This window comes from Onychostruthus taczanowskii, unplaced genomic scaffold (genome assembly GCF_017590055.1).
Source record: "Onychostruthus taczanowskii isolate IOZ18803 unplaced genomic scaffold, ASM1759005v1 scaffold5, whole genome shotgun sequence".
In the NCBI taxonomy this organism is placed as follows: Eukaryota; Metazoa; Chordata; class Aves; order Passeriformes; family Passeridae; genus Onychostruthus; species Onychostruthus taczanowskii.
The window spans coordinates 15,447,036-15,469,366 of record NW_024502568.1 but is presented as its reverse complement, the minus strand read 5'-3'; the positions used below and the strand labels follow the sequence as shown (position 1 = coordinate 15,469,366).

Below are 22,331 nucleotides of genomic sequence, written 5' to 3'. Positions count from 1 at the left end.
GTGCTGCAGCCCCAGGGCCAGGTGGATGCACACCCACAGCTCTGCTCTTGGCTCTCTGCCCTGCAGCTGCTGCTCCCTTCTGCTGCAGACTTTCCCTGGATTTCTTGGATCCATTTGATGAAAGCCTGTTTGGAAAATTATGTCACTCCATACATCCTCTCTGAAATCAGTGCTGGTTTCTAACTGTCCCATTTAGAATGACAGAAGTTAAATTTGTTGCTTTTGTGGTGGGATCAGTTTCTAGGAAAAATGCCCAGCTGCAACACCCAGTAAACCCTGAACCACTGTGGAACTGTGGAGGTATCTCCCAACATCCCATAATTTCTGTCACAGAGATGGATGGGTTCTTTCAGACTCAGGACATGACCTGCAGGGTTTCTGGTGTCCCCAGGCGAGGTTACTTTTATAAAGGACCTGACATGGAAGCCGACCTGGCTGGCTGTGAGAGGTGGGCTCTGTGCCCAGCTCTGGGGGCTGATGGCAGGCAGGTGGCAGGGCAGGCACAGGGACTGTCCCCAAAGCTGGCTCTGCAGGCCCTCGGAGCTGCTGGCAGTGTCCTGAGCAGAGGAGAGCCCAGGAGGCGAAGCGCAGATCTCCCATCTCTGAATTTTGTCTGTGAAGAGCAGAGTTCACTGCTCTGTGGCCTGAGGGGGAGCAGCAGCGTGGAGAGTGCTGTTCCCTGACACTCTCCCAGGTTCCCTCCTGGGCACGGGGAGCTCCAGGGTCTCATTTGTAAAAGCTGAGGTAGAGGAGGCACAAACACAGCCAGCAGCAAGGAGCTGAACTCTGGGGTGTCACCAACCTGGGCTCGGTGCCCCTGGGCACCCAGGCCTTCCAGGAGCTTCCCAAAGGCATTTTGGCTGCACAAGGAGAGCACTGGAGCATTGAAATCCTTTCATTTGTTTTCCAGGCCACTTTTTTGTCAGAATTGGTTGAGGGTTCCCAAGAAACATCTCAGACAACTGGTCTAGGTGGGACTGGGGGTCGCTGGGGTCCTGAGGAAACTGCAGGAAGCTGGGTTTGGACTGGCTGCCTGAAGTGTGGAAAACACATTGGGTTTAGTATTTCATGGCTTGAGACACCTGATATTTCTAAACTGGTTCTTTACAATTTTTTAACAGTTTCCAGCATTTTCACCTAATTCTCTCTGCCCCTTCCTCTCCCTTGCAGCATTTACCTGTGTTTATGCCAACATTTTTCCTTCAAGCCTTTAATCTATGATTGATGCTGCATGACAAATCTATTAATTAAATCTAATCAATCTATTAATTACTGTAAATTTAATTTATATATTAATTAAATCCAATCTAATCTTTCATCTATTTCATGATGCTGCATGAAAAATCCCCCTAAGCAGGACACAGGACATCAATAACTTCACTTACAGCAACATAAACATAGGGAAGATGAAGTGAAGAAGGTTTTAAACACTACAAACCTTGTACCAGGGAAATGCAATGTGGTAAAAATATTGTGGCTTGATGCAGCAGGCTGGAAAAAACATTGCAGAAAATCAGGTTAGCAGAAAACACAAAGTGTAGATAATTCTTTAGTATCAAGCTAATGTCATTTTAGAACTGACTCTCATTTGCTGGGGCTTTCTTTATAGTCTCTTGCAATATTTTTTTTTTGATAATTTTTATTCAGTTTTATCAGAGCTAGACCCACAGCCTGGCTAAGCAGCATCTCCACTGTTTGGCCTAAGAAATAACAGAGGTGGTTTCAATGTATCAGAAAGTCACAAAGTCATGATTAGCTGCGTTGGAGAGAAGGCACCTTGCAGTCTGGATTGCCCAGCATGAAATAATCCAAGTCCCCATCTATTTTACCTGATTATTTCCTGTTTCATGACTTGCTCTGTTGCCTTGCTTTGGTTCCTGCCCACTGTTATCCCTGAAACAGAAACCACATCATCAGGAATCCTTCAGGGATGCAGCATTTTCCAAGAACACAGCTCCAGCACAGAGGTCTGGACCCTGCTTTGAGTCCATCCTTTTCTGGACTTAACAGGAAATTTCAATATGCTCTGCCCCTGTGTCCATACAATAAAATTATCAACAAAAATTAGGAAAGTGCAATGGATTTGGGAAAAAAATGCTTGAGAACAGACAACTGGAGTGTCTGGATTGCACTTCCAAGGAGCAGGGGAGGGCTGTAAACTCCCCACTGCTGCTGTTAGCAGGGCAGTCCTGTACTTCAGGAGGTGTGGAATATTTTGTGTAGGTAAAGCCTCACTGCTATAGCTGGAATAACACCTGTAAGAAGGGAAATACCTGTGCTGTCCTCTGCTTTTCCTGCAAAGTTTTCTCCTTATTGCATCACGTTTAAATACTGCCACTGCAGTGAGGATGGCTACAGGCAGCACCAGGAAGAAGAAAATCAGCAGCCCATCCCGAAGTGATGTGTCTAGGGAAAAAGAATTGAAATAATGGAATTTAGAACTTTTTTTTCTGTTTTAAAAAGTACAATCTTCAAATTTTTTGCAGAATAGAATTAACTTCACTGAAATTTATAATATGTTGCAAGCAGAAAAGTAGGATTTGGCCTTATGGTACTACAAGTTCTTTCTGCCTTACCCACCCTATGTATATGCAGCGTTTTTTCTTTTCCATAAAATGTTTTCAATAATTCTGAAGCAGGCAAATTCATTTTGTATTTGCTTACCACAAGTGCTCTGCATGTTTGCTTTGCCTTCCTAAACTTTTAATAAATAAAAAACCATTTTTGTCTTTCCCAAAGTACAAATTTAGTAAAATCCAATAAATATCTGCAGAAAGTAACACAGGTTTTCCTCAGAAAACTATGGGTTATGAACTTTGCTTTTAGACAAAGAGATAGAGAACATTTTGTGTGTAAAGGCCAGTGAAATCTACTTCATTATCAAATAATAATGTTTGTTCTTCAAGTCAGTCCATGATTTATGTCTCATGCAATAGAAAAAAACATTAGTATGTTATTAGTAGATTATTTTTATGTTATTATTAGTAGACTATTTTCTCAGCCCCCGGGGCATGAGAAAATAATGAGAATTACTTTCCTGAGAATTAAGTCATGAGAATGAGGGCCAGTTTCAGTGTCCTACCTGTGTGAGCTGGGCCACTGTCCACACTGCCACCGTAGCCAGACTGGTTACAGAACGGAGGGGCCCATCCCGGATTGCAGTGGCAGTTCCCGTTGTTGTCACACCCCTACAGCCCAAACAAGAGGGAGCTGTGAGTCAGGCAGGGACAGTTCCCGTTGTTGTCACACCCCTACAGCCCAAACAAGAGGGAGCTGTGAGTCAGGCAGGGACAATTCCCGTTGTTGTCACACCCCTACAGCCCAAACAAGAGGGAGCTGTGAGTCAGGCAGGGACAATTCCCGTTGTTGTCACACCCCTACAGCCCAAACAAGAGGGAGCTGTGAGTCAGGCAGGGACAGCTCCCAGTGTTGTCACACCCCTACACAAACACAGGGATTAGCCAGACAACACCTCCCTGAGAGTGGCCACTCAAACCTTCGGCATGGATTTGGAGCTCCATGCATGGAATTGCAGGTGGAAACAAGAAATGCTGCATAGTATTGTATAGAAATACATGAAATATTAGCTGGGAATAAGCTCTGCCCCTCCATAACACCCCAAACCACTGAGGGATTCTGATACCCCGTGGTAGTTCTCTCTAAGTTAATATTTGTATTATTTGCCTGCAACTAATCACAGTGCAAAACCTTCTTAGTTTTACAACCTTTGGATCCATTTCGGTTTTTCACAGAGACATATCTAAATAAGGAATTACCAGACTGCCATCCTCAAAGGAATATTTTCCTTTTACAATTCACCAGCTCAGTAATATTAAAAAAATTCCCTTGGGAAATTCAGACAAAATGCCTCTCAAAGTTAGTGCTGAGGGGTTTGCAACATGAATTACAGGTAAAATAAGTGGATTTAACTTTTAATACAGATCAGGAAAAAGCAAAGCCACCTGCTTGGTTCTTGCTTAAATGCAGGGAATTTGCAGAGTCTGGAAACAGGACACAAAGCACCATCTACTCACCCCATTATTATTACACTTCTGCTTTACATCACAGCTGTAGCCCAGGAATCTTGCATCAAGACATTCAAAACCTAAACAGGCCTGCAACAAGTAATTAGTGCCTTGCAAAACAAACTTTTAAAAATCCCATCCTTTTATAAATACACTACATAAGTGTATATGCTTACAAGTTTGCAGCTTTCACTTACATGTTAAGAAAAAGGACTGATACAACATTCAGTATTTCAGAATTTTGTAACTTTGTCTCAGGTTTGCTAAACTCTGTGGATGCACTCTGATGGAGTAATTTGAATAATAGTAATTTGGAGTAATTAGAATGACTGATAATGTAGCACCACAGTTTTTGAAGAGCTATTTAATTGTTTGCATGAATTAATCTCAAAAGATTTTTACTGTGTTATGGCATTGGAACAAGAGAGCCAGGGAATGTTTTTGGAAGTTCAGAACTTCCCACCTGGAATATATTCTGTCAGGCTGCCGTGGTTCCTCTTACCTTGTTCTCTCCACAGGCTGTGCCATCATGAACTTGGGCAGGATCAGGGATGTCTGATCCCAGGTCAAAGTCAGAGGACCAGCACAGAACCCCAGATGCATTATTGACAACGCTCCAGGCTGGGAGGTTCTGAAGACTGACAGATGTGCACTGCAGCTTCCCACACAGACTGTGCCTGTTTGGAATAAAGGATACTCAGGGACAAGGTGAACAGATAAAAATCAGGATCAGTGTGATCCATTCCAACTTTTCAGCTTGCATTAAAATAAATATTATTTTAAATCCCTCACTTTAAGGCTTTGTAACAAATATATTTTTTTTTTTACATTGAAGATTTTAGGATTAGCTTTTATTTGGTGGTGACTTACTGGACAGGGCATTTCTTGTACACTCCACCTTTCATCCCACAGTTTCCAAACCTATCTCCTTTAATATTTGCTTTTTCAAAGCATATATCAGGTGCTTTCCGTGCCCCTGTACAAAAAAAATAGTGAATTTCAAGAAAATGTCTGAAAAATACCAGAAAGAAAAATTGGAAATGTCTATCAGGAGCCTACAAATGGGTTAACATGAAAAGCCAGCCATACCTTTGCCATAGATAGATTCACACTGTGAATCAAAGCTCTGGCACACTCCATAGTAGCAGTAAGCCTTGCTGTTGCTGCATGGGTGACCATTCATGATGTAAACATCATCTGGGCAGTAGGCAGTGCTTCCATTGCAGTACTCAGGGAGATCACACACATCTTGTTTTGCTCTGCACTCTGCTCCTGCCACTTTAAACTAGGACCAGAGGGGGAGAACGCTTTTAGTATTGCAACAGAGGAAGATCTAGAGTGCAACAAAGACAACTGGGAACATTTATAAGACAAATTCTCTTCTTACATGCTCTCTTACTGGTGAATGTCATTTGAAAATACCTCAAGAGGACTAGGATAGCTCTTTTCAAACATTAAAAAATCTCAGTGAATAGTAACAATTTAGTGTAACAAAGCATTACCCACCTTGCAGTTTTTGCAGCACAGTCCTTGAGCACATTGTGAGCCAGGTGTGAGTTTGCAGGTGGCAGCATCACAGCAGGGGTTGGAGCATTCCTGAGAACATTGAAAGGGAATAATGTTTCATTTATACAGCCAGGAAAGTACTCACCAGTCCACGTGCATGGACAAGCCAAAGTTTAAATAACTGTGTCAGATTCTCCCCTTCTCCTGCTGTAAAAGAACCAGCAGACACTGTTGCTGTGTTTTGTTTGTACAAGTCAGCAGAAAAACACCTGTTTTGTGGCACAGGGATGCCAGTGGAACCAGGGCTTGCTGGCAGCCTTGTGGTTCACTAATGCCTTATTTGAGACACTTTTACCTTCTGAAGAATGAGCCAATACCTCCCATTCTTGGAGGGACATTTTGACAATGCAAATGTGACTCTTAAAAGTCATTTTGTGTAGGCAAAGTTGAAGGGTTGCAGTTAACAAACCTGTACATGATCTGTAGATAAACAGTCTCTGTCATGGAACAGAAATATCCACGATGCTAAAACCAGCACAAAACCCAGTGAAGTCCCCACCCAAGAATTTCACTTCTTTCTCAGCAGTGCCTCAATTTTCTCTGAAGTCCAAGAGCCCTTAGCTGAGTCCACATCAAAATCAAAGCATGATTTTAAATTTTACTAATATTTATTTTTATATTGCTTGCAAAAAATGCAAAATTACACTGAAAACTCCTGAGATAATAATGCAATTAGGCCAGTATTATATACAATGATAATATAATATAATATAATATAATATAATATAATATAATATAATATAAATAACAAGTATCCAGCTCAATTTCATGCATTACCTGTGGTTTGCCACAGTCACATTCTTCATTTTTATCGACCACATTATTACCACAGACAGGTTCTTTGTACACATTACTTGTTTTGGGAGGATTTCTAAGGCAGTTTCCTCCTCCATTTAGAATAAAGGCCTCAAAATCATCAGCGCTACAGGTGCTGAAATTCCTGGATCCACTGGAAAAGATAATATTGTATAATTAGAATATTATTTTGCTTACAGGAGAACATACAACTCAAGCTCTTAAAATATTGTTGTTCCATAATAAATATTGTATTCCATAATGCTAGGAGATCATGAAACAGTTTATTTTTATTTTACTTTGAATTAAAGTGCAGGGCTAGAAGTTTAAAATACTGCATTATATGAATGCTTTTAGAGGCCAGAGGCCATCAGATTGTCTGTTCTGATGTCCTGTATGAAACAGGCCTTAGAAATTCTATACTGAGTCTAAAAATGTTTGATTAAAAAATATTCTCAGGAAAATATTCATCTTAACTTGGAGTCCCTAAGAACTGAGGAATGCCCCTTCCTAGAGTAGTTTTGTCCAGTGTTCAGTTACCCTGATTTATTAATACAACTAGGGATAAAATATTATGATCTTTTTCTTTTAAGGGGAAGCCAAAGAATAAATGAACTGAAGGAAACATAAGCCAAGAAGGTTTTTTTAAAATTAACTGTTAAATAATTTGTTGCATATTTGCACAAACCCAGTGAGTACATGTAAAGCATTCTCAACAGGGTGAAAAAACCCCAGCAACACATTATTATTAAAAAAAAAATTAAGTCCAAATATGTTTTTAGGAATGTTACAAATAAAGAATGATTGGGTCAGAAAACAGACAAAATTTCATGTAAATTAAAATGATGTCAAATACTAAGTCAGTTAATCCACCTCTGTGTTCAAATTTTTCAAACAACTCCCCGTCACTAAAGCTCTTCCAGATTCACAAGGGTTTCATAGCTTGTAGGGCACAGTCACTGCAAACAAAATAAATTGTTAAAATGAAATAAGTGGAAATCTTACTTATCTGTGCTGTGCATGATATAGGATGCAGGACACCTCTTATCATCATGTTTCATTCCCAGATTGTGCCCCAGCTCATGTGCAACTACTGTGGCGTGCCGTAACATTTTGTCATGATTCAGCTGATAAAGAGAATCCAGTTTAAAAAGGTGAAACTATGGAAAACACTGTTTGTACCCAGTGATTTACTCCCACCACAAAACTCTCAGGGACTATGAAGGCAGAACACCAAATTGTATTGCAAGGTGAAAGCAGCAAGGACTGAAAATTTGTCATTTTATTTTCAGGTAGGGCCCGATTCTGCCAGTCCTTCCCTGAGGATCATATTCTGGATAATAAGTTGGCAGCTGGTCTAGATCACCACTGCAGGTTTTATTCTGTGTGATTCTATTCTATTCTAACACTTAGACACTTATTTCAAAGGAGTCTTCAACAACAAATGTACTGGTAAAGAACAGAGTCTGCTTCTGAGATTGTCCACAGTGTTGTGGCATCCATACTTTAAGGACAGGAACCTCAGGAGTTACTGGTTCTGCCCCAAGGATGGAGATAAAAAAAAGTTTTGTACTAATTTTTAAAACAAATTTGCCTGTTTACAGTCCTATTGTGAGGAATTCCAGACACTTGAGACTACAGTGCATTATGTTCACTTTCTATTTATTTAAAGAGTAAAAACCCCCACCATTATTTTGTTTGTAGCTGCATTCCCATCCCAACACCTCTGTGGTTATGAACTTCAATGGTATAAGGATAAGATTATGCAATATTGAGTTTGATGAATCACAAAAGATGACCAAAGGAATTTGTTGAAGATTAAATGAGCCAAATGGGCTGGAATTTGACAAGAAATTGAGAAGTACTTTAAATTTAAAAAAAAAAAAAAGGTGTAAAATATGCACAAGTCTTTACATAAGAAACTCCATGAAGGAAATCAGCCAACTCTACAACCAGGGTGATTTGGCCAAGTAGATCAAGGACCAGTTTCTTCCATACCCAAATGATGATGTACTCACTGTGCTGATTGACCCTCCCTGGACGTGTGAGCACACAGTACCCACAAAAGCCATTCCAATGGATCCACCAAAAGAGCTCCTCCCTCTGCAAGGAGAGTTTGGAGCTGGTGTTAGAGATGGGTTCAAAGTTCATGATTTCTACTAAAAGATACTGATGAGTTGGAAAGAAATATCGCAAGGCAAAATTTGGTCTTCCTGAAGTCAAGAAGGAATTTATCACCACAGCAGGGTTTTACTCTAATTAATTATTAATATCTGAATAAGAGCTTGAAAATAATGATCAATCACTCAAGTCTGCTGTGTCAGTGCTCAATTACAGAAAGGCTAAGGAGGGAAGGGACCTCTGGAGGTCACCCTGTCCCCAGAGCTGATTAACTCTTAAGAATTCATTATACTTTCTTGTCATTTTTCCAGGTTAAACCATTTTGGAAATGCAGAGGATTTTACTCCAGATGTATTTTAATGAATATACAAGCCCCAAATCATACACATTAAGGCTGGCAGCATGGCTGGTTTTCCCACTGAATGCAAACTTACATTATGAGGTGACCAACGTCATTTCTTGAGCGCTTCAGAAGATCCTTCTGCCTCCAAGAAACAAATCTACTCAGCACATCTCCAGCTGAGCCATCCATTACAGATATGTGGTTGGCATCTGTCCAAACCTCTAATCCAACCAAAACAATCTGGATGTTTAATGCTCTATACATCTGAAAAAAAATAAATAAATAATTAATCTCCCTCAGCTGTTCTGATGGAATTCTGAAAGATGACTTCATTACTACTGAGCAAAAAATAAGCTGCACATAGTGACCAAGACATAATTTCAGTTTCTTTGAATATGATAATTGCAATTATAAGTGATGTATAAAATATTTATAAATTGTAAACTAAATAAAAATATTTAGAATATAAAATGAAGTATAACTGAAAACACTCTACTTTATGAAAGTACCTAAACATATCTTTTGGAAAGAAAGCTGCTCTTCTGAACACTGTCACAAAATAGAAACTACTGACTCCAGGCAACTTTTCTGACCTACCCCATCAACATAATTAATCAGCTCCACTGTTTCCTTTTGCACTGCAGCAGGATCAGAATTCTTCAGCAAAAACTGTAAAATACCGTAACAATGTCAGAGGAAAAAAATTAGCAAAACAATCAAATGTATTTTGTTGGATGATATAATTACCCTGTTGTGATCCACAACCACAAATAATTCTACATAGCTTTTCTGAGGCAGGACAGCTCGCTTCTCCTGCAAATGAGAAAACACCGTAAATTAACATAACGAGTTTGCAATGTTGCATTTTGTAACGTGGCCTCAGTGTGTGTTAGATTACCCCACAAACACCTCTGTGTCAGTAATTCACAGCAGCTCAGACACTGGGATTGTGCATTTCGTGTCCTGCCCACGGCTGTCCTGGCCAGACTCTGCTCTGTGAGCTGGGTGAGATCCCCGTGCTGATCCCCATGCTGATCTTCTGTTCCAGGATTTCCTCTGCAGGGTCCCACCAGCTTGGTGTCCATGGAAATGAAGGCCACAAGGAAATGTCCTGCCAGGCCAATCCCACCTGCAGGGATGCTGTGCCAGGGCAAGAGCCCTGGAGATGCCCTGGACTGCAGCTCAAGGGAGAAACAGAAATGTATTTACCCTAAGGAGCCTGTCCCTGCTGGAGGTACTGTTTGATGAAAATGTGAATTTCACAGACGGCTTCACGAACATCTCATGCTCCAGGCTGCCATTCAGCACCCCACAGTGGAAGGGGATACCCTGCTCATCTTCCAGTTCATAAAGCACATGTTCAAATGTGCTGGATGTGTTGAGGGGCTCCATTCCGTACCATTTGCCTCCAATGTAGAGAATTCCCCTAACAATCATATTAGAATGAAACATTATTTAATAATTTTTCCCTCGTGGTTATGACTAGATGAATGAATAACAGCTGGATACTTAGACACTACGTTGAAATAAATTATTTTAAATTATATTAATATGGAGGTAACTTCAAATGCCCAATAAAAGACAAAACAGAACTTATTTAAAATACTCAACAAGTGTGAGCTTCTTGATTCAGTTAGAAAAGGAAGAAAAAAAAAGAGAATGAAGCCAAAGTGTCAGTAAATGAGTGAGGATTGTGGGTACAGAGCTGATGCCAAGGGTCCCTTTCAGCCCTTATCTCTGTTCATTTAAAGCACTGCCAGGATATGTCCTGATTTACTGAGTGACATCTCTCTGTGAAGCTTCACCTGAAAGATACATGGGTGAATTTCATCCCATTTGTGATTTTATTGTATTTGAAACACAAAAAAGATTCAAATTTGGACAAAATTTTTTCATGGAAATGGTTTGTCTTTTGAAATGTGCCCATTCATAAGACGAAGTTATTTGCAGGAGTGTTTTAAGTTCAACAAAAGCTTCATTAAGGTAAGATTTTTTTTCTACAAAGGAATCTCTGGTCACAACATTCACATCAGGTACTCGAAGCCTCAGGTCATGCCCAGGTTCTGCCTATATTTATTACAATTTCTCTAATATTATTTTTTTTCTGTGAAGGAATTTTGGAAAAGGGGAAAAAAGTGGGAGTTGAAGGAAACTATAAAACCTATAACGAGTTTCAGCTTCATCAAAAAGTGAAATATTAAAAAAAAACCAAGAAGAGGAAATACCTAAGGCCATCACATGTGCTAAGAGCAAGTGTGGAGTCAGCAATTCCTTCAACAGTGCCATGATAATAACAGTGTGTCTGAAATGCAACAAACCCACACAATTAGTGACACAACAAGGTGGCTGCCTTCAACTGCAAACTTATTTTCTAACTAACCATATTATTTGCATGACATCAGGGCTGGCTCATAGAGATTTGCAGAGCTCCCTACTTGGAAAGTAATCCTGACCTTCTTGGAGAAGAACATCCCTTGACATGAGTACCTAAAGTAGCCTTTGGTCCCTTGGTTCTAGAACACAGCCAGCTTTTTAGTTTAACCCATCACCATCTTTTATATTTTTATAAATTTTTTATAGTATTCTTATAAAATTATAAAAGATTTTTATATTTTTAATCTACATTGCTCATCCTGCTTAAGAACTGCTCTGAGGAGATCTTTCATGCACAAACCACCCAATTAAGCCTCACTGAGCTTACATGCAGTTTAAAGATGGAATTAAATTTAGAAGTATTTGTAAGTATTATAAGTATTTATACCTTGTTTGATATAGGATTTAAAGCTACATTTTTAAAAACTATTTAAAAACTACAGAGTTTTGAGGCTGCCATTGTACTTTAAATTGCATATTATGCAAAAGTGGCTCAAATTCAGGCTTGGCATAATCTCCTGGCAAATCCTTTCACACCTTGGGGAACAGGGGTGCTGCACCCCACAAACAGCCCAGTCCCTCATGAACCTCATCTTTAGATCACTGTAACTGTTAAACAGAAATGCTCCACTGTGAAAACTCACAAAAGTCTTATTCCCAGCAAATTTATTTTTTCTTGGCTCCCCTGGTATTTCAGAGAAAGTTCTGACACAAAGGGGAAATTTCATTATGTACAATACCTCATTTTTGGATGGTGTTGCCTGCAGTTTCCCATTTTTCCCATATGTGTACAGTTTAAAGTTGTCACTAAGAAGTTTTCTGGAAAGAAAAATAAACTACTGCTCTTTCAATGGTCTACAAACAAGAAACAAGTCAAGAGTCCTGGTAAATGCTACATCCTGTTAGCAGCACACTCAATGCTAAATCATTATTAAAATCCAAGCACATGAAACAAAATACTTTAAAATTAGCTGGAATTTTTTGAAAATAAATTATTTTGAAACTTATTATTATTTATTTTAACTGAAATATCTATAGAGAGGAATCTAAGCAGACTCAGTTGCATAAGGACCTGGCCTATTGCAGGGTCAGGAATGAGGAATAAGAGAAACAGAAACATTTCTTAAAATACAACAGAGCTAAAACCCCTATGACCTGCTAATAAAAAACTAATATTGAACTGAATTCTAATTTTTCCTAAGGATTTTCTGCAATGTTCTGTCTTGCACTATTAATAATAAAAAAAAAAGATATAAATTTCTTCAAAGCCAGAAAAACTATTATTCCCTTCTATTTGCAAGATATTACCATAACATATAGAGACACTATATTTAACAGTATTTAACAGAGCTGTTTTTTAATTGCTACAATCTGACATTTAAATGGTTTCTTCTGAATTTTTTCAGTATAAAAATTCTTCCCTGTATGTAACTAGCCCCGAAACAAGGCAATTCCTTTAGAACACTCTTATCACATACTTATTTTTCTTCAGCTTTAGGAGGTATGTTCCATTTCTGGTTTTAACTGAGTAAGAAAGATTGTCACCTGAATGCTCCTGAAAACAGAACAAAATATATCACTTAATTAGGTCGTTTTTCCATTTGGTTTTGTTTATTCCATGTTTTGCTTGACAAGAGAGGCCCAACTACTGTGTATGTTTTAAGTAAAAAACCACAAGATTCCCACCTCTCAGGTTTCCATATTTCAAACTCTCAGCAGCAAAGTGAACATTCCCTCCTATGTAAAGTGTAAATTCTATACATCTGTATTTTTATTTAGACAAGAGGGCACAGTCCATGAATGCAGCCTTTGCTAAGAACCACATCATGCTTTGTGACACTCCTTATGTAAATCAAATAAACGAGTCCCAGTCTTTTATCCCCTAATTGGTTTGCAGAAGGATGACTAATGTTGTTTCATTAACAGTTACTTCAGCAAACGAACTCGGTATCTGGCACAAAGGTAAGTTACCTCAGAACTGAAGAATTAAGGCTCAGGTTTCTAACTCATCTCTTAACCTGTGCCACACTCTGTGGGACAATTTTTATCCTTTGGGTGCTGAAATCCTCTGGTTATTATCCAAAGACTAGAACACGGGCAGCATGGATGTTAGCTCAAGTTCAACATCTAATCTGACTCAGAAGAAATGAAAAGATGCTTCATGTCCCTTCTCACTTCTGTCTTACAAGGTCATTAACAGGATTAGAAGTTTGGAAGGCACTCAGAGTACAATCACAGGCTTTTGTGGGAACAAATCTACTTAAAACTAGTTGAAAACACTAAGAATCAGAAGAGAGAGTGTGGGGCACATTTGATTACAAAAATCTCTATATACCATTCATTGTGTGTGTGTATAATGTGGAACAGTGTTTTGAAAAACAGCAACAATCAGAACAAAAGAAAATATCAGAATAACAAACCTCATGAGAAAATGGGGGATGTTTCTCTCTGCCTGTCAGACTTCGAGGAATGATTATTTCTAATGTAGAAAGTCTGGATGTGAGTTCAGAGGATACACCTGAAAATAAAGTTTGAGGTTGCTAAAGAATCAGAAAGGATAAGGCATTATGCTGGCACCTGCACATGGTGATAGCCAAAAGCCTACTCTGATCCAGCCAGAAATGGACAAAGAGTGAAACAGTTCAGGAATGATCAAACTGACTTTAAAAAAAGTTACTTCAGATTAAAGCTGGGGTCTTCTGGAGCACACAAAGAAAACCATCAAAGCATTTAAACAAAATCTTAATTCTCTCATATTCTGGATTATTAACTTTGTGACTTTATCATTTTTTTCTTCCACGGCCAACACTTTTAACTTGATGTACCACAGAAAAGTGGTGCAGCTGGCCTTCTTTCTCCATTGTCCTGCATAAGGAATACTTTTAGTTGTCCTCTGGATACAATTTTCCCCCTCCTGTGTGGAAGAAAAGGTGGCTCCCCACGCTGCCTCCTGCCATTGCCTAATCTTGCATTTTGTTTGTCCTAGCAACAGTCAGATCTTTGCAAAAGGTTTGTAGCCTTTTACATGATATCAGAATTATCTCCAGAACAACATGCTAATGCAGGAAGCTAAAGATAAGAAGGCTGCCAAGTATCTGGTTTCAGGTAAATGGTTTTATAAAGAAAAAAACAATCTCCAGTGACTTTTAAAAAAATTGTGTGAAGTTGAATTAATCTTCCTTTTTCTTGTCTGCTCCTCAACTGGTTTGATGAGCAGAGACACAACCATTGCTTTTAAACAGACAATAACATGAGTTTTAACAATAGAAGTGGCTTTTTCCTTATTAAATTGTTCTTTTATAAGGAATCAAAGAGATTTCTTCACATTTATAGTAGTACAAAGTCACCCTCAGCTTCCCCATTCCTGTGAAAGGAATTCATAATTGCAAAAAAGTCACACAACCAGCCATTCAAAGTAAGGAGGGTTCTCCAGTGTAATGATGATCTCTACCTGTTAGATAGCATCAGGATTTTTAAAAGCTAGGTGCAGGTAGCATATATTTAACAGTACAGGCTGCAATTGCAATCAAAATGTGGAAGCTGATATTAGCAAACCAGTCTGAAAAGAGTATCAGCACTTGATGTTGTGATTTTGCTCTTAATCTTCAATAATTTTATTAACTAAATCACAAAACCCATTCTGTTTCATGAGTCAAGTGTATGTTGAACTAACCATGGAGGTGCTCTTTTAACAATTCAAATTTTGACACCTGAAAGCAGGAAACCATCTTTGATGCATGTCATAAAAATATCACTTTCTAAGAAACATTTCAGGTGTTACACTTAAATCTAAAGTGTGAAGCCAAATCACATTTGGAGATGAGTTAATGAAAAATTTCAATGAAATTGTACGAATTTCCCTTACATCAGCAAAGAATAAATGTTTTTCCACAGTCTCTACTGCTGATGAAAAGGACAGCAACTGCAGTTGTCACAACCAATGTTCTGCACAGAAAATGATGGATTTACATACCTACGACATCCAGGAGGAAAAAGCCCCACAAAAAGCTCAACTATAAAAAGTTTCAACCTGTAATCTCTTCCAAGATTCTCTCAGTGAGCAGGGCTGCACAGGGAGAGCTGTGGCTCAACACCAAAGGTGTGCATCATTACAATCAGGGTCCAAGCAGACTTGGAGAAACTTTCTGAATGTGTAAAAAAAAAAAGAAAGCTTACCTTTTATCCAAAAAGGGTTTCCAGTAAAAATTAGTCCAAAAGTGAACAAAAAGAAGCTGTGCATTAACATGACTTCCCAGAGAAACTACTCCAGCATCCGAGCTGGCTGTGGCTGCTCTGCAGGGAACCAGAAGAACGAGAACCGTGTGCTCCAAAGGTAAACAACAGAAAAAGCTCTCTGATACTGCATCTCTGCTGAGGAAATGGGAAGTAAAATTTAATCCACCAGGCTTCTGAGAAAACTGGTCAGACAGCCTAATGCAAATAAAAAGCAGCACATTCTTAAATGCTGATTGGAGAGTCCCGTGTCAGGATCAAACTGGTTTATTCTAAAGGACTTTAATCCCTCGGAGAGATCATATGAGATTACAAACATAAAATATTGCTACTGACAAATACAGTGTCTAGGATGTTTATCTAACACTGTTACTGCCAGCTCAATAAAAATCTAGTGTGAATCAATTTACTCTTTGAAATTTCATCTTCTTTTCTTTCATTTTTTTCATCTTTACTTTAAATATAATGCATATGAACACATGAAAATCCCCAAAACAGAGGTTCTACCCAGTCCCTTCTATGTTAAACACAATTCTCCTCACCAGAAGTCCGTAATTTTGTGTGGATCATTGCTCTTCCAGGATCATCTTCCAGGTAGCCACACTGCCACCAAAAGCAGAAAAGAAACGCTTCTAAAACTGGATGAGTTTGCAGTGCATTTCAGAAGTATCACACGCATTTAGAAACACAAAAATGAGGCTGAGACAACACACTCAAGCATTTACATTAATTAATTTTAATTAATTCTTTGATTAAAGCAGAGAAAATTCAGTTTTCCATTGCTGGTAAATGCTACAAAACAATGCCTTAAGTGCCCAAAAGCAGAATGCTGGCTGTATTTGCAGTACCAGCTTGTCAAAGCCCATTCAGGTCCATTTCCCGAGAGTCACAGACTGAGAACAGCCTGGACATTCCTGCACTGAGCACTGGTGGAAGCAGAACCTGACACCCTCATTCCCTGGGTCTGTGTCTGCCACAGCCTCAGGAGCAGCATTCCCCAACTCCAGAAGGTGAGATCCTACTGCAAATTAAATGAACCCCATCTTTTATTGATGGCCTCTTTTATTTATAGCCTCTCTCCTGTGTGGTGCACTGTCAGGACACTCAGGAGAATCCTGCTGCTCCAAACTCTGACATATTAGCAAGTTTCACAGAATCCGAGGATCATTTCATTTGGAAAAGACTTTTGAGGTATTGAGTCCAACAGGGGAGCCCGTTCAGTGCTGGGTCACACTGTGGGAGAAGAACCTTTTCCTAATACCCACTCCAGACCTCTCCTGGCACAACTTCAGGGACAGTCTCTTCTCCCAAGAACCAGTGACAGGACAAGAGGACATTGCCTTAAGCTGCGCCACAGCAGGTTTAGGGTGGACATTATGAGGAATTTCTTCTCAGGAGTGATTTGACATTGGAATGGGCTGCCCAGGGAGGAGCAGAGGTGTTTAAGGAAAACCTGGACGTAGCCAAGGTATGGCTGGCACGGTGATGTTGGGTCATATATTGGATTTAAACCACAGAGGGGTTTTCCATGCGAATTAACTCCGGCTCTCTGCGCCCCCTGGGCCATCCCCGGGCTGAGGGGGCCGCTCCCCAAACTGAGGGGGCCGCTCTCCGAACTGAGGGGGGCATCCCCGCGGGCTGAGGGGGCCGTTCCCCGGAATGAAGAGGCTGCTCTCCGGGCTGACGGTGCCCTTCCTCCGGGATGAGGGAGCTGTTCCCCTTTCCCGGTTCCCCGTTCCCCGCGCTCCCTCGGGCGGTTCCCGCCGCTGCCCCGCGCGCACGCGCGGAGCCCCCGCGCTGCGCAGGCGCGTCCCGGCCGCGGCGGCCGCTGAGGGTCGCTCGGTGCCGCCGCCTCGCCCGGCTGTCCCGGCCGGGCCCTGCCCGCGGCTCCGCGATGTCGAGCGGCTGCGCGGCGGCGGAGGCGGCGGAGGAGGGAGGCCGGGAGCCGCGCTGTGTGTCGGCGCGGTGCTCCTGGCCCTGCGCGCCGCCGGGCGGCCTGGCCCGGGCGCTGTGCCTGCGGCGGGGTGCGGGGGACGGCGAGCCCGGGTGAGGGCGGCGGGCGGCGAGAAGGGGGCTCCGGGCCGGGCTGGGCCGGGCGGGAGCGGGGCTGGCGGGACAACGCGTGTCGCTTCCCCCCCGCAGCAGCGAGGCCGTGGTGGCGGAGCGGCGGGAGGTCGGCGAGGAGCCCTGCGAGCTGCGGCTGCAGTGCCGGCCCGGCGCCGAGATGGTGTCCGTGGGCATCGTGAGCCAGGCCCGGAACATGGAGGTGTACGTGGGCGAGGAGTACTGCGGCACCGGCCGGGGACAGAGCCGCGGCAGCCGCCCGGCGCCGGGGTGAGTGGGGGGAGCAGCACACGCTGCGGGCAGCTCTGTCCGTGTCTCTGTGAGCTGCTGCTGCTGTTCGAGAGCTGATGTCTGTGACAGGGCTGAGGGAACTGAGGCTGTTCAGCCTGGAGAAGAGAAGGTGCCTGGGGAGAGCTTAGAGCCGTTTGCACTGCCTGGAAAGGCTGCGAGAGAGCTGGAGAGGGACTTTGGACACGGGATTGGAGAGACAGGATGGGGGAATGGCTTCACGCTGCCGGAGGGCAGGCTTAGGTGGGGTATTAGGAAGAAATGGTTCCTTGTGAGGGTGGTGAGGCCCTGGCACAGGATGCCCAGAGCAGCTGGGGCTGCCCCTGGATCCCTGGCAGTGCCCAAGGCCAGGCTGGACAGGGCTGGGAGCAGCCTGGGACAGTGGAAGGTGTCCCTGCCATGGCAGGGGTGGCACTGGGTTACTTTAAAGGTTCCTTCCAGCCCAGCCCATTCTTGGGTTCTGTGAAAGTCTCTTTGATAATGTTCTCTCACACTTCAAAGAACAAGAGAGAAGATTTTAAAAAGAAGGTTTTGCTTTCCCCTTCAGTACTTCCTTCCATGCTTTGCCGGGGGAAATAAAGCAGTGTTTCTGTTTTAAGTCATTACATGGCACATCTGCTGCTTAATTAGCTAACTAGAACCCAGTCGACTCAGGGCCTCGGGGAGGATGTGTGAATAATGTACTGAACCTCAGAAGCTTCTCTAGTGAACAGTGCAAGCACACATACGAGTAATTTTTACATAAATATTTCACAAGATTCATTACAAGTTGCATATAAGTATTAAAGCTGCTGTTAGGAAGTAAAAAACTGCTGAAAACTAGAAACTAAAAGTGCTGTTAGAGACCATAAATCTGCATTAGAAATGTGTTCCAGTCAGTCTTGTTTCTTATCTAAATATTTACCAATATAGTGTATTTCTACAAAAGAAAAGTACCTTGTAAATTGATGTCACAGCTTGTTTATTTTATTTTTCTAGTGAAACTGAAGAGGTTACTTTATACCACAAGTACCTTAAGTTTGAATGCCCTGCAGCCTCCTGTAGAATTAAGGTAGGGAGTTGAAGAACATTGTTTTATTCTATCTTCTTAATCATTTAATCGACTAAATTGCATTGCTCTTAGTAAAATTATTGGTTTTATACACTTCACCTCCTCACATAATCACTTAAAAATCTGCTGGCTGGTACTTTGTCTTGATGGCAGAGTGCTTTTAAATTGGTATCTCAGTTTTTGTGAAGACTATATGACACAGATAACTTAGTCTAGAGGAAAAAACCATAAACCAGATAAACTGCAGATCTAGAATTAGAAGTGTCAGCTCTGGGGTTAAATAAGCTTGTGAAAATTGTGTGGCCACTACTCTTAAATGCTTAGAAAAACTTCATTTATCTTTGGGGTACTCAGGCACCTGTGTTCCAGTCAGAATTTTATGGGGAATAATAGCAAGGAGAAATTGGCTTAATTTCCCTGGAAAAGAGTTCATCATAATTTTTCCCAAGACTCAAAGAGCAATGCATTGTCCCCTATGTAGAAAGAAAACATGAAATGGTTTTTTTCTCTAACCAAAGTATTTTCTTTCCTTCTTGCAATAGCTGCTCTCCTTTGGTGAGAAACACAGAGTACTCATCAGTAAAATAATTCTAGAAGTGAAAGCAGTGTCTGCAAAACTAGCAACTGATTTTCCTTCACTAGGCTCAAGCATAGACCTAGACAGAGTGCAAACTATAATGGAATCCATGGGATCCAAGTTGTCTCCAGGTGCTCAGCAGCTCATGGACATGGTCCGGTGTCAGCAGAAAGTAAGTCACTTTTCCACAAGCACAAACTGGCACTTTGCCAGTTGGGAATGCTCTGAAAAGATTTTTGGGCTTTTTAACCTGCACTTTCTGCCATTTCCATCCTGATTGATCCATTGCCACTCAAATGAGTGCAGTGAGTAAAGATTGTGTTCTCCAGGATGATGATGATGATTATTATTATTTGCATTGTTGTAATTTTAAGCTTCACTGCCACCCTGCTCTCCTTTTTCCTGTTTCCATTGCCAGTGCTGACCATGCCAAGGATGGTGGGCATCTTCCCTGGAATGTTTGGGGTGTAGATAAATGGGCTGGTTTCTCTCTTTAATGGTCATTATAACCATGTGGCTTTCAACTAAAAGGAGCATGCTCTCACAGAACATTTACTGTAGATCCTAGTCCTGCAAAGTGGGTGTATCAACAGAATCCTGAATCCATCTGAGGTTAATAATTCAGTTTTGGGGATACAGCATGGTAAAAATGAAGTCAGTAAAGCTCTTTTCTTTTAGACACTGACAAGATGATTAACACTTCATACTTACAAAAAATGTAGTTCAAACTACTTTTGAAATCTTTACTAGTAGAATGCTGGGTTATAAAGTATCTATTGTTATTGCTGTGTAATTTCTAGTATATTTGAAATCTCCAATACTCAAATGGGATTTTCTCCCCACCAGAACAGTTTCCCATTTGGAGACAAGCTCAGTTGGATCCTGGGGAGAAATTCTGACTTTGGAGGTGACCGTGCAATGGATGGAATGCACAGAGCAGCTCTGCAGTCATCACTGAGTCCATCAGCCAGTGAATCTTTGCCTGTTAAAAATCATTTAACAAGTGAAGCAGTGTATAAAGATGTAAAAATAACTCGTGATCTGAACTCAGAGGTACCTGAAAGAGGGAATACGTTGGATTCTGAAAGACTTCCTACCCAGCAAAATGCAGTTGACCTCAGGAATGATTTGAAAGTCATGGGATCTCTGCAAGTGCAGCAGCAAGCAGGTGAAACTCCAAACGTGGCCAACCCACAGGTGCTTCTTCCTTTTCTTCAAAACTTGTGCACTCAGGTGAATCACCTCCGGCTCAAGGATGGAGTGAGGCACCCTGGGAAGAGTGCAGTGGCTAAAGAGGAGAGTGGTCAGAGTGCTGGGTGAGTTCAGTTTGGTGAATCTCTCAAAAGTAGTATTGACTGTTTACTGACAAGTTAAAACAGAATGTGTAATGTAAGCATTTTCTTCTCATTAGCAGCAGTAGTGAATCTTAGAATATGTGGTTTGGAAGGCTATGTGGTGATGAGCACTACAATTTTTCAATTTCACAATTGTTTTGAGTGTAGGAGTTTTTCAGAAGAAGTCACATCATTTGTTGTTACTAAACTGTTTTGTATTCTACCTCCATTTAATCTAATTTAAAAAGCATGTTTCTTCATACACATTTAGCTTGCCTTTCTCATTTACTATATTTCCATTTTGATTACTTTTACCCCTAAATTCTCACATCTTCCCTTTTTCACACAATGTGGCACAATCTTTCTGCTGTACTTGGTCTGCATCACTGATTTTCCTGTTCCTCCTCACTTGCTGGCCTTTACAGTGCAGGTGTCACAGTGACCCAGTTTGGTACCTCAGGGACAATAGTGGAACTCGTGAGATGTGGGAATCACCATTTCATGGAGACTGAATATCTCAGCTCCAGTATTTTTAAAGAGTGTAGATGCAAACCCAGGGAGTTGCATAGTTTGGATAACTCTTGAAGCACTTTTGCTGACAAGGACAGTCTGCCATGCTGACAGAATACAAACTCTCTGTGTATTGTTGATTTGTGTGGATTTTGTTTTGTATAATTAAGCTCTCTAATGCATATTTGAGCCTTTGAAAAAACAAGGTTGAAAGAAAATGACTACATACAGTAGCATGTTTATGAAAAAAAAATTTAAAGATTTCAAGTGTGGCAGGCAGTGTTTTTGCTTGTGCTAGAAACCTAATGCCTTCCAAAGTTCATTGCCTGGTAAATGAAACTTCACATTTAAAAGATGTTCAGGTGCCCAGATCTCTATATTGCCCCTTGTCATTAAGAAATAGGTTATACTTATTCTCATCTTTGCTCTTCTTACAGAGTGGAACAACAGCCTATTTGCTCCTATTTGGAAAAGATCATTTCAAAAAACCTGGATCTGATGGAGAAGAAACTAATGGACTACATTGACTGCCAAATCCAGGCTCTTCAGGCACACATAGACAATAAAATGTTTCTCTTGATGGACTTGGTTCAGAACTCAAAACCAAACAAAATTTCCCAAGCACACTATGATTCTAATGAGGGGTTTTCTAATGGAGAGAGATAGAGGGATTCAGGTGTAGGGTTTCAGTGTGAACACCTGGAGTAATTACACTTTACAAAGCCTAGTATTTATGCAGTTCAAACTATGAAGAACCTCAGTGTTGTTAACTGGCATTTTGTTACTGTAATTCTATCCACTGTTGTACACACTTGTTAGTTTTATGAAAGATCTTAAGAATGTGTTTTTTGCTAAATATAAGAGTTTTGTATGCCCTTTGTGGCTTATTTATTTAAAGAGCATTGCTGGAAGCTGTATGAACAGTCCCCCAGTTCCAGTTTGAACAATGGAGTACTCTCAATAAACTGAGTTACTGCTTATCTTTTTACTTACATGTAATCAGCTCGCTTTTTTGGGTTGTGTTAATTTTTGATATGAAATGTGTTATCAG

At 41.0% G+C, this 22,331-nt stretch overlaps 2 protein-coding genes across 3 annotated transcripts; one reads left to right on the top strand and one right to left on the bottom strand.

Moving 5' to 3' along the window:
- Positions 1-954: 954 nt before the first annotated feature.
- On the bottom strand, positions 955-15,469 carry LOC121341681 (disintegrin and metalloproteinase domain-containing protein 9-like). The gene is made up of 22 exons (XM_041415429.1): positions 15,400-15,469; positions 13,644-13,741; positions 12,702-12,778; positions 11,964-12,042; positions 11,076-11,152; positions 10,060-10,276; positions 9,598-9,663; positions 9,448-9,519; positions 8,942-9,114; positions 8,405-8,489; positions 7,392-7,513; positions 6,369-6,540; positions 5,532-5,621; positions 5,115-5,310; positions 4,896-5,001; positions 4,528-4,702; positions 4,035-4,115; positions 3,083-3,188; positions 2,274-2,406; positions 1,830-1,893; positions 1,439-1,491; positions 955-1,033 (listed from the first exon to the last, which is right to left on the bottom strand). Exons 1-22 carry the CDS (start codon positions 15,467-15,469, stop codon positions 955-957), a joined length of 2,391 nt encoding a protein of 796 aa, XP_041271363.1.
- Positions 15,470-17,270: 1,801 nt separating this feature from the next.
- Positions 17,271-22,268, top strand: CUNH10orf88 (chromosome unknown C10orf88 homolog). 2 transcript variants are annotated; one of them, XM_041415431.1, is made up of 7 exons: positions 17,271-17,502; positions 17,599-17,790; positions 18,787-18,859; positions 19,402-19,414; positions 19,502-19,608; positions 20,283-20,752; positions 21,718-22,268. In XM_041415431.1, the coding sequence occupies exons 1-7, from the start codon at positions 17,351-17,353 to the stop codon at positions 21,944-21,946; spliced, it is 1,236 nt and encodes a 411-aa protein (XP_041271365.1). In that variant the 5' UTR covers positions 17,271-17,350; the 3' UTR covers positions 21,947-22,268. The 2 variants fall into 2 exon arrangements, with proteins under 2 accessions (XP_041271365.1, XP_041271364.1); XM_041415430.1 differs by having other exon boundaries at positions 19,402-19,608.
- The last annotated feature ends 63 nt before the right edge of the window (positions 22,269-22,331 follow it).